Source organism: Homalodisca vitripennis, chromosome 8, assembly GCF_021130785.1.
Source record: "Homalodisca vitripennis isolate AUS2020 chromosome 8, UT_GWSS_2.1, whole genome shotgun sequence".
NCBI classification, from domain to species: domain Eukaryota; kingdom Metazoa; phylum Arthropoda; class Insecta; order Hemiptera; family Cicadellidae; genus Homalodisca; species Homalodisca vitripennis.
The window spans coordinates 1,859,540-1,872,399 of NC_060214.1; the positions used below are offsets into that span (position 1 = coordinate 1,859,540).

A 12,860-nucleotide genomic window follows, 5' to 3' on the forward strand; every position below is an offset into this window, starting at 1 on the left:
ATTCTATTGAGTGGCAAAAGAGAGGTTTACCTCATGCTCACATTTTGATTTGGCTTGAAAATAAAATTCGTCCAGAAGAAATAGGATCAAATAATTTCTGCTGAAATTCCGGATTCATCAAACTGACCCAGAGTTGTTTGAGGTTGTTACCAGTCAGATGATCCATGGACCATGTGGGTACTTTTAACATGACGTCGCCATGCATGGAGAATGGAAAATGTAAGAAACGATTTCCCAAAACCATTTACGAATGATACTATTACGGATATCGATGGTTATCCATTGTATCGCCGTAGAGACACTAACCATGGTGGCCGTACATTTAATATGCCAAATGTCAAATTCTACAAATCAAGTTGAAATTGATAATCGGTGGGTAGTTCCATACTCACCACTGCTTTCCAAAACGTATAAGGCTCATATTAATGTCGAGTTTTGTAGTTCCGTGAAAATCCATTAAGTACATTTGCAAATACGTTAATAAAGGAAGTGATCTGGCCGTATTCGAAGTACAAAATATTAACCGAAATGACGAAATAACACGATACCAAATGGGGAGATATATTAGTAGTAACGAGGCTATCTGGCATATTTTTAGTTTTCCCATACACGAAAGAGATCCTCCTGTTCAGCATCTTGCAGTACATCTCGAAAAATGGTCAGCGAGTATATTTTTCTGAAAAAAATATTGTCCAAAAAGCACTTCAGCCACCAAAGACGACTTTAACTGAATTTTTTACTTTGTGTCAAAAATCTGATGTGTTTTGCCAATTCGCAAAAACATTATTGTATACCGAAGTTCCATGCTATTTTTACGTGGAATAATGTAAGCAAAAAATGGGAACCACGTAAAAAAGGAACACCACATCCATCTATGAAAATCTTTATTATATAATAAAATAATCCATAAATAAATACATTTTCTTATTTAAAAATTTTAATAAATATCAGTTTTACAGGATTTATAGAATATATTTCAAATATTTTTACCCTCGGCTTCTGGAAAATAATTTCCCCGAGGCAGCAATTAAAAATTAAAAATTTGTGTAGGGGTTTAAAGTTTTTCAAAATGTTAATATGAAAAATATATGAATTTCAGTACGAGGGCAACCACGATATTTCATATTCGTAATTAGAAGTTGGAGAAAAACAAAGTTTCTAACATATAATGCAGAATGAGATCGTTCTATTGTGAAGAAATAACATTTAAAATATTTAAGCCAGCGCATTAAGATTTTTTCTGTTGTGTGATAATTTAAGGGTAATTTTAAGTGTAATCCAATAAAATATAAAATATTTTATCTATTAAAATAAACATTTCCCTTTGTAGCCATTTATGGATGTGAAATTTAATCTTCACATCCAGATACAACAATTATTACCCAGTGATTTGATGCCTTTTAAATCAATCGATACAGTTGTTGACGAAAACGAAGCCGTAAACTTTCCCACCGAATTTTTAAATTCTCTGGATTTACAAGGAATGCCACCACACACAATCTGCAATTAAAAATTGGTTCACCAATTATTCTTCTCCGTAACTTAAACCCGCCTAAAATTATGCAACGGTACACGTTTAGTTATCAAGAGGATCACTGGAAATATTCTTGAAGCAACAATTTTGACTGGAAAGTTTAAAAGGCGAAATCGTCCTGTTGCCGCGAATTTCCATTAATAGCGTCAGAATGTTCAATACCATTCAAAAGGCTTCAATTTCCCATTCGTTTAGCATTTGCGATGACCATAAACAAATCGCAAGGTCAAACAATATTGACTTGCGGTTTAGATTTAGAAAATACGTGTTTTTGTCATGGACAACTGTATGTGGCCTGTTCACGTGTGGGAAAGTCATCAAATTTGTTTGTATTAGCAAAAGACAGATTAACCAAGAATATTGTGCACAAATTAGTTTTGAGATAATTGTCAATTTTAATAATTTAAGAAAAAAACTTTAAATCAAAACAATTGTTCAAAATCAATGTTATCTACCTCATTTATAGATTTAGATTTAAATTATTCTCAGCTTTATTAGTGAATAATAATTTAATTGTATTTAGATAATGAGTAAAATATTAATTTAATCTATAGTTACTGAGCCACAGCAACGCGTGGCCGGGTCAGCTAGTAATACTATAAAATCTTTTTGTAATCCCCGTACAAAGTAACAGTTACGATGAAACTTCAGATCTTCATGAACTAAAGGTTCAGTTAAAAAGGTTTGCTGCAACACAAACGAGACAGAATACACATTCAGGCCACGTACAATACAAAGTCACTGCCAACTTTACACATGGAGAGTTTTATATTAGAATTATCCTATTGTAATTTTAATACTATGAAATCCTTTTTGTAACAAAATAACAGTTAAGATGAATCTTCAGATCTTCACGGACGAAAGGTAATACTATGAAATCTTTTTGTAATCCTCGTACAAAGTAACAGTTACGATGAAACTTCAGATCTTCATGAACTAAAGGTTCAGTAAAAAGGTTTGCTGCAACACAAACGAGACAGAATACACATTCAGGCCACGTACAGTACAAAGTCACTGCCAACTTTACACATGGAGACTTTTATATTAGAATTATCCTATTGTAATTTTAAATACTATGAAAACATTTTTGTAATCCCCGTACAAAAGAACAGTTACTATGAAACTTCAGATCTTCACAAAATAAACGTTCAGTAAATTGTTTGGTGTAACACAAACGAGACAGAATAATACATTCAGGGCATGTACAGTACAAAGTCACTGCCAACTTTACACTTGGAGAGTTTTCTCTCAGAATTAGTGTAATTCTATAGAAATTTTCCTCCCGGATGTCCTTTAATATAAAAAAGGAATTTCTTTGCTTTCCTAACCTGTATCCTCTCTGTAACTGCAGATTGTTTTATTACAGGAAACTGTTGTTAAATACCTCTCGTCAATTGCAATTTATATGTTATAATTTTTACCATCAAATAATAATATCTTATTATTGTTCTAAAACGTTTCTTGCCTCAAATTATAACATAATAATAGCTGAACTTTGAACGTCCTTACGCAAATACACTCAACATTGACAGTATAAATATGTTTGAGAAGTCGTTTTATTAAAGTACTAAACGTAAAATACTTAAAGAATAAAAATTGCTGTTTATTATGATTCAGAAATTATTTATTTTCATGTAAGTTTAATTATCGAAATATTCCCACATTTTCCATAACTACTTATTTATATTACACCTTGTTTAATGTTTGTGACACTATTACAGAAACTGTGTAACTTCAGAAACCATCTTAAACTACCCGTAGATTGACTCAAATATTGTCCGGAAAGAATTTAATACCGCCCTCTTCCGGGTGGGAAATGACTCAGAGAAATCCTCCATTACTATAGTTATTGCTTTTTGTGCAACGGGAACCGTTCTGGTGGAATCCGTTTATACAGATGTATTTGTAAACTAAATATAATGAATGTGATATATTTAACGGTAGTTTGTGTGATTGTTTATACCGTTTCCTACAGACCACCGATAGCTATAAATATAAAAGTTTATTCGTACCAAACATTCTGATGCCTTCTGAAGGAAGTGTACTAAAGCCACTATGTAGATATTGTTATTTGTATACACTGCAAATATTTAAAACGTTTAGGTTAAATTTTTACGCGAATAAAAAACATTTTAGAGCAAATATTTTATGAATCTCGAATACAAATTTCATATACTTATAATGTACACCATTAAATTGAACATACAATTGGTTATATACAGTTCAAATTTAGCAAATAAAATATTAAACTTCCAGAAATGGCAGAGACTATAATATATAATCGTAACTCCACAATATATATGGACACAAAAGTTAAACAAATCAGCCCTTTGTTTAAGCCTTCGGGTAAATATATATGCATACACATAGTATAACCAATTATACTGTGACCACACCGATGTTTAAAAGAGAATTTTTTTACAACTTTAAAACAAATGGACTTTCTCCCATACCATCGTTCAGTAAAAGTAAACAACAAATACTGTGTTATTTTTATTTTCATGCGGAGTGTAAATTTTGATGTCATGGATTAAAGTACGAGTAGATTTGAGCGGAAGTAGAATATTCCAGAATGCATTAAGGTCAAAATTATTGAACTCAATGAGGAGCGTACCTGATTACGCAATTCCATCCCATGTTCCTCTATACGGCAAAATAATTACGTGTACGCGAAATTAATCTATGTTTTAGTTAGAAAATACTATCGTGTAAATACAATTACACACTAAGCGCTGATTAGTTGTCACTAATCCGACCATAAACTGATTACAAAAACAATCCGCCAGGCAGCGCGTGTAAAAACAGGAACAGCTGGTAGTGTTCCCAGGAGAGATAATGACTGTGTAAAACTTGCCTCTATACGCAACATGTGTAGCCGCTACACTCCGGATATATTTAATGATTGCCATCTGGATTTGATCTCCGGAGCCCAAATATGTTACACTTAAAGGTAATCATCCAACAAATTAGGTACACATGACTTGGATGTGCAAGATGATAGCAAACAGACAATACGGAGTTTGAATGTATCAGACTAAACATGATGTGAGCTAGTTCTATAGATACATGAATATAGTAGCTACATTTCAACCAATTTTTTTTGATTCTTTCTGCCAGTTTATTCTTGTCAGATTAACATGGAACTCTGTTTATAAACTAGCCTGAGAGGTCACACTTAAATTGGTAGAAGTTTTGAATGGCTTCAGTAATCTTAAGGACTGAATAATTTTATCGAATGAGAATCTTTTACGTTCCAGGTCCCTGCTAGCAAACAGAAGTAAAGATTTATTCTAGAGTATAGATTACGATTTCTACAGACGTGAGCGACTGTTTCCTAACAGGTTCTCCATAATTGGTCACGTTAAAATAGGTAAAGTTTGTACGCGTCAATGTATTACATGCCCCTACTGTACTTATTATGCTGTTTATCTGTTCTCGGTAAGAAAATGTTGCTAGGACTGTAAAAAACCAGGTATTTATATTTATATTGTACGAACGAAATAGTGATACATTACTGCAATGGAAAGTAGGATTGATAATGCCACGTCTTACCTACAAATTGACAACGTATATTAAAATTAACAAATTTCTATTCCGAACAGACACAGACTGGTTCTAACGAGGGTGCAGCAGAGAAGACAGTTGAGGACGTGGTTCCTATAGGCCCCTAACTTAGCCTCTGCCAACCAGAGAAATGTGTTGCCAAACTGTCCAGACAGACAGAGACCTTGACTCAGTGACGTTCTCATTCTTAACTTTCATAGGTAAGTTTGACAGATATTGGATACAGATTCTAAGTGATGTGTGATGAGGGGTGGCCTATTTATGTCTGCAGAGACCGTCACAAAGAATGCTTGACATATAGTGGATACAGATTCTACGTGATGTGTGATGAGGGGTGAAACTATTTATGTCTGCATAGACCTTCACAAAGAATGCTTGACAGATAGTGGATACAGATTCCACGTGAGGTGTGATGAGGGGTGAAACTATTTATGTCTGCAGAGACCTTCACAAAGAATGCTTGACAGATAGTGGATACAGATTCCACGTGATGTGTGATGAGGGGTGACCTATTTATGTCTGCAGAGACCGTCACAAAGAATGCTTGACAGAGAGTGAATACAGATTCTACGTGAGGTGTGATGAGGGGTGAACTATTTATGTCAGCAGAGACCGTCACAAAGAATGCTTGACAGATAGTGGATACAGATTCTACGTGAGGTGTGATGAGGGGTGAACTATTTATGTCTGCAGAGACCGTCACAAAGAATGCTTCACATATAGTGAATACAGATTCTACGTGATGCGTGATGAGGGGTGAACTATTTATGTCTGCAGAGACCTTCACAAAGAATGCTTGACAGATAGTGGATACAGATTCCACGTGATGTGTGATGAGGGGTGAACTATTTATGTCTGCAGAGACATTCACAAAGAATGCTTGACATATAATGGATACAGATTCTACGTGATGTGTGATGTAGGGTGAACTATTTATGTCTGCATAGACCTTCACAAAGAATGCTTGACAGATAGTAAATACAGATTCCACGTGATGTGTGATGAGGGGTGACCTATTTATGTCTGCAGAGACCGTCACAAAGAATGCTTGACAGAGAGTGAATACAGATTCTACGTGAGGTGTGACGGAGGGTGTGAACTATTTATGTCAGCAGAGACCGTCACAAAAAATGCTTTACAGATAGTGGATACAGATTCCACGTGATGTGTGATGAGGGGTGAACTATTTATGTCTGCAGAGACCTTCACAAAGAATGCTTGACAGATATTGGATACAGATTCCACGTGATGTGTGATGAGGGGTGAACTATTTATGTCTGCAGAGACCGTCACAAAGAAATGCTTGACAGATAGTGAGTACAGATTCCACGTGGCGTGTGATGAGAGGTGGGCTAATCACGCCTGCAGAGACCGTCACAAAAAATGCTTGACAGATAGTGAATACAGATTCCACGTGACGTGTGATGAGAGTTAAGCTAATCACGCCGGTAGAGACCGTCAAAAAAATGCTTGACACATAGTGAATACAGATTCCACGTGACGTGTGATGAGAGGTAAGCTAATCACGCCTGTAGAGACCGACACAAAAAATGCTTGACAGATAGTGAATACAGATTCCATGTGACGTGTGGTGAGAGGTAAGCTAATCACGCCTGCAGAGACCGTCACAAAAAATGTTTGACAGATAGTGAATACAGATTCCACGTGACGTGTGATTAGAGGTAAGCTAATCATGCCTGCAGAAACCGTTACAAATCATCCTCAAATATGAAAATCTGATTACTGTGGTTCTCAAAGAATGATTGGTGTTATTTAATATACCTCGGCCCAATTTACTTTGATAGCATATTCTGTGTACGTTGCAGTCGTGAATTAACATAGTTTATATAAACCAGAAATGATCACATTACCTCCTCTACGCCAATGTCCTATTTTAACATTCTCCACTTTCCTCACCACATTATTCAATGCCTGCGTTTGTTTATTGGGTTTGGTTTGAAAATTATCCCATGATTTATTGAGTTTTGCACAATAGTTCTAGTTTGGTTACAAGCTTAGACACTTTAATTTTATGTCAAAAGTGTTCATAGTATTGAATCATTTTGTTTTCAATTATTATTTCATTGCCCTCTAACAATATCACCTCTTAAAATTTAATCTGTTAATAGTTTCATTTATTATTATTTTAGTTCAATGAGGATTTTGTTCCTGAAAAGACGTTCAATATTTATTTATTTAAGGGTTAATATTTTAAGCGCTAATGGACAAATTAATATTTTTAGTTTTATTTCAAACATATTAAACATGCTTTAGAGAATTAGTTACCATTAGATTTAGTTAGATATATATATAACTGATTTAGATATCGAATTACCGAATTTTAATTTGAAGAATAAACTTAACTTTACAAATTTACTTAATATATTTGTTGGTAAAAAGAATTAGCAATTTATTTAAAATATATCAGTGCCTCGCTTATGAAGTCCCATCTACTGAAAAATAAACGTTAGTAGAACACCACTTATTTAAAAATGATTAGATTTCGTATTTATAGATATATGGCTTTATTATGATTTTCTATTTGCCAAATTTACTTGGAAATTTAGTTGCCTTCAGTCAAGACCGATTCAAAATTAGTTTCTTGATTTGTAAATTTGCAAAATTATAACACACACATGCGTACATAATGAAAAATATATTCTCTGAAAACAAGACCTCGAGTTGTATCGTTACAATATTTTTACTTCACCTAAAATGTGAGAGTAAATAAAAGGAAAAGATGGATTCCAGCCCTAACGGCGCTGCGAGTTCTTTTGTAACACGAACATGGTGTAAATGGGTTTCCATCGTGGCTACTTTCTAAGGCACAATTGCGTATAATCCACTTTGTAACACGAAAACACGATGTAAATGGGTTTTCATACTTCACCAGGTATCGCGGCTACTTTCTAAGGCACAATTGCGTATATCCACTTTGTAACACGAAACACGATGTAAATGGGTTTTCATACTTCACCAGGTATCGCGGCTACTTTCTAAGGCACATTTGCACATATCGACTTTGCAACTCAAAACGCGGTTAAAACATTAGTTTTCGTAAATCACCAGGTAAGTCTGAGCGATTATGTGCAAAGTATCCGAGTCAATGTCTCAATACATTCTTGAGATATCCTGCAGAAAGTTATGCTTTTGCTGACGCTCAATTAGGTCCTATGAGAGGTTTTACCCAACAATCGAACTCAATGTGCCTATATATAAATAATTTTCATGCAAAATTTAATCATGGAAAATAAGATACGTTAACGCTCAGGTTAGTGATAGTCAGATATTGTTCAACTATTTTCACTTTGTTAATAAACAACATCAATTGAGTACATTTCTGTAATTACATATGTGAACGTTTTGCTCAGCCTATCAGGTAACATTTCGTTACGCGAAGCAAGAAACGTGAAACATGTCATGTGTAGTTGTGGTGAATGTATCTCTGTCTAGTGTTTAATGAACGATGTCGTTAGGGGTGACAGCAAGAAGTTACAAATTTAACTCGACAGTAATGGTCGCATTGCTAGTTGTAGGTATTTTTGTTTTGTTAACATTTAATCTCACAGACTTCTAAATTTGAGATATGTTACTAATTGTCTCTGAAATAAAGGGTTGACTATTTGAATATTAAACTACAGAGGTATGAAAACAGTATTTGCCCAATCTAGTAAGCTACTATCGAGCCATCTTGATACTTTTCAAAAGAAACTAAGCCTTAAGTGGGATTATCATTACGGAAAGGTAGGAATAACCTTGTTGTGCCCGGCCAGTATTAACTACCAGTAACAATCCAGAACGTCAAGTAAGGCCTGACCGTGCCACCACGATAGTTCTAATAAGAAACTAAGCCTAAAGTGGGATTATCATTACGGAAAGGTAGGAATAACCTTGTTGTGCCCGGCCAGTATTAACTACCAGTAACAATCCAGAACGTCAAGTAAGGCCTGACCGTGCCACCACGATAGTTCTAATAAGAAACTAAGCCTAAAGTGGGATTATCATTACGGAAAGGTAGGAATAACCTTGTTGTGCCCGGCCAGTATTAACTACCAGTAACAATCCAGAACGTCAAGTAAGGCCTGACCGTGCCACCACGATAGTTTCTAATAAGAAACTAAGCCTAAAGTGGGATTATCATTACGGAAAGGTAGGAATAACCTTGTTGTGCCCGGCCAGTATTAACTACCAGTAACAATCCAGAACGTCAAGTAAGGCCTGACCGTGCCACCACGATAGTTCTAATAAGAAACTAAGCCTAAAGTGGGATTATCATTACGGAAAGGTAGGAATAACCTTGTTGTGCCCGGCCAGTATTAACTACCAGTAACAATCCAGAACGTCAAGTAAGGCCTGACCGTGCCACCACGATAGTTTCTAATAAGAAACTAAGCCTAAAGTGGGATTATCATTACGGAGAGGTAGGAATAACCTTGTTGTGCCCGGCCAGTATTAACTACCAGTAACAATCCAGAACGTCAAGTAAGGCCTGACCCGTGCCACCACGATAGTTCTAATAAGAAACTAAGCCTAAAGTGGGATTATCATTACGGAAAGGTAGGAATAACCTTATTGTGCCCGGCCAGTAATCATTACCTGTAACAATCCAGAACGTCAAGTAAGGCCTGACCGTGCCACCACGATAGTTCTAATAAGAAACTAAGCCTAAAGTGGGATTAATCATTACGGAAAGGTAGGAATAACCTTGTTGTGCCCGGCCAGTATTAACTACCAGTAACAATCCAGAACGTCAAGTAAGGCCTGACCGTGCCACCACGATAGTTCTAATAAGAAACTAAGCCTAAAGTGGGATTATCATTACGGAAAGGTAGGAATAACCTTGTTGTGCCCGGCCAGTATTAACTACCAGTAACAATCCAGAAACGTCAAGTAAGGCCTGACCGTGCCACCACGATAGTTCTAATAAGAAACTAAGCCTATGAATAACCTTATTGTGCCCGGCCAGTAATCATTACCAGTAACAATCCAGAGCGTCAAGTAAGGCCTGACCGTGCCACCATGATAGTTTTCAAAAGAACTAAGCCTAAAGTGGAATAATAATTACGGAGAGGTAGATATGTATAATCTTGTTTGTGGCCGACCAGTAATCATTACCAGTAACAAGGCAGAACGTTAAGTAAGGCCTGGCCGTGCCACCACGATATGTCTAATAAGACTCTAATCCTAAAGTGGGAGAATAATTACGGAGATGTACGAACCGACTTGCTATGTCAGGTCCTGCTTGCACTAAGTGCCAATGATGTGGCTACTCTCCTCTTTTAGTGTAATCATAATTTTGGCACTGGGACCAATTTTACAATATAAACCATGTCACGTTGTCTCTCACTTTAAACGAATGTTTACTTGACTGAGTGGTTTCAGAGTTTAATCAACCAAACTGATCGCTCAGGTATTGTCTATTATAAATCTCACCTACCTTTAACAGTTGACTACTGTCATTCACAAAATATAGTAAAGGTCATAACAAGCCTTTTCAGTATTTATAAACAATGAGGTGGGTTGTATGTGCGTTAATGTTTTCATCTCCTGTTTGTTTACAGTGAATTAATCTAGAATATCATGAGTGATTCTAAATATCTTCTCCTTCTGTTACTTCTGAAAAAAGGAGGCAAAGAAAGAGAAATATGCGTGTTCCTTTATGCTAGAAAATTTTTGTTAATTACTTTCGGATGTCAAACTCCAGTTTCTTTGAATTATTAGGCCTGATGAAGGACGAAATTACTGGAACTGATACTGCAATAAGGAGATCTATTACATCCTTACAGGAGAATCTTGCGGTCAATACAAGGTACTATTAGTGAAAAAAATTGAAATTGTAAATAGGTATTGTTAACGTTGGCTATAGCCAGTGTGTAGCCAGTGGTGATCGGAGTTTTTGACAGTTCTCGGTAGCCAAAGTGTAGCTACGTCGCTGGCTACCTCATCTAATAGCTTGGCACAAGTATAATATGTCTGCACCGCTGTAACCATATTATTGATTTATTCGTAAAATCGCAAAAATTAAATCAGCATTTTATCAGTCTTTTATTTTATTGCATTCATATTGTTAATATTAAATTGCGAGACTTCCGAAATGCTCGAAACGCCAAATTAAATGAACTAGGCCTTCCTAGTAACGTAGGGGCAAGGTTGCGTCTTTCTAACGGAGAGCTCACGAGGGGAGAGAGGTCAATAGAAAATCTACAGAGAGCTTTGGATCGTCTCCCCTTAACAACTTTAGTGTTATAAATTACAGTTAAAACTCCATTTTAAAGCATAATGAAATCCCACTTATAACTTAAAACAAGGAATCTGAGTTGTGTGAATGCAGACTGTAAGTAAGAATACGTTTTAGATTAAATGTATGTGTTTGACATTTAAGATCCTCTAGTAACAATGTGGTGACACTTACAAAGACTCATTGCGTTGTTTTTAAAAATAAGCTATGATTTATAATATCGAGTATAACGTATCGGTAGAGAAGAATAATACCCAAAGGAACCAATCGATACCAACCACAATACAACTGAGTGTACCATTCTGGTAGGTCAGATTTACCATGTAGGTTGGAATGTTTCCATTGTTGTGATCAAGTATTTTAATGCATACGTGATGACTGGATGGAGAATTAAAGTGATATATTTCGTTAATTAGAAAAGCTATCCAGGAAAAGAAATTTACGGAATTCATTAATTTTAGAAGCATTACTTTGCAAATTTATATCAACCCGAGTCGAAGACTGGGTTTTTACATCGACTTTAAACTCGTAGTACATATCTAAAGGTAATGCATAAACCATAAATGAAGTGATTTTGTTATTCATTAATTGAAGAAAGTCATTATACATCTTCTAAAAGACCCGTACGTTCTTAATTAAGTGCGCCTACTATAAATTACAAAAACAAGGTAACCTTCGGGTTTAATTTATAAACTATGAGTTCAAATCAAACTTTTATACGAGTTAAATAAACTTTGACTTTAAAAAAGTATTATTTTCATGCACTATAAAATAAAACACACAAATAAAAACCGATAGTTAAAAAACTCCAATTCAGTAAATAGCTACTATTTGTAATAGCATTAAAACATGTCCAGTTTTTTGTTTGGTTATACGATAATACTTGTACCTTGTTCTACAAAGCTAGTTCACCCCAATTAGTGATACGACTATATACGATTATTTACGTACTTGTTGGGATTTTAATAGTTTGCACACCTTGTTCTATAAATGTTTTTATCCCACTTAGTGTACGACGATACTTGCACCTTGTTCTACAAATTTATTTCATTCCACTTAGAGTACGACTATACTCGCACCTTGTTCTACAAATTTATTTTATCCCACTTAGTGTACGACGATACTTACACATTGATCTATAAAATTAGTTCGCCCCATTTAGTGTAAGACGATACTTGCACCTTGATCTAAAAATTTAGTTCGCCTCACTTAGGGTACGACGATACTTGCCAACTTGTTCTACAAATTTATTTTATTCCACTTAGAGTACGACGATACTTGCACCTTGATCTATAAATCTAGTTCACCCAACTTAGTCTACGACGATCCTTGCACCTTGATCTAAAAATCTAGTTCGCCCAACTTAGTCTACGACAATATTTGCACCTTGATCAAAAAATCTAGTTCACCCCACTTAGTGTACGACGATACTTTCACCTTGATTTAAAAACTAGTTAGCTCCACTTAGTGCATGACGATACTTGCACCTTGATTTAAAAATCTAGTTCGGCGCACTTAGTGTAC

General features: G+C 35.4%; 1 protein-coding gene across 1 annotated transcript in view; it reads left to right on the top strand.

Moving 5' to 3' along the window:
• LOC124367181 (sodium-dependent serotonin transporter-like) overlaps positions 1 to 5,205 on the top strand; it is a 94,916-nt gene extending 89,711 nt beyond the window's left edge. Inside the window, exon 11 of the mRNA XM_046823831.1 lies at positions 5,137 to 5,205. Coding sequence (XP_046679787.1) covers positions 5,137 to 5,205 — 69 coding nt within the window. The remainder of the gene's footprint in view (positions 1 to 5,136) is intronic.
• The last annotated feature ends 7,655 nt before the right edge of the window (positions 5,206 to 12,860 follow it).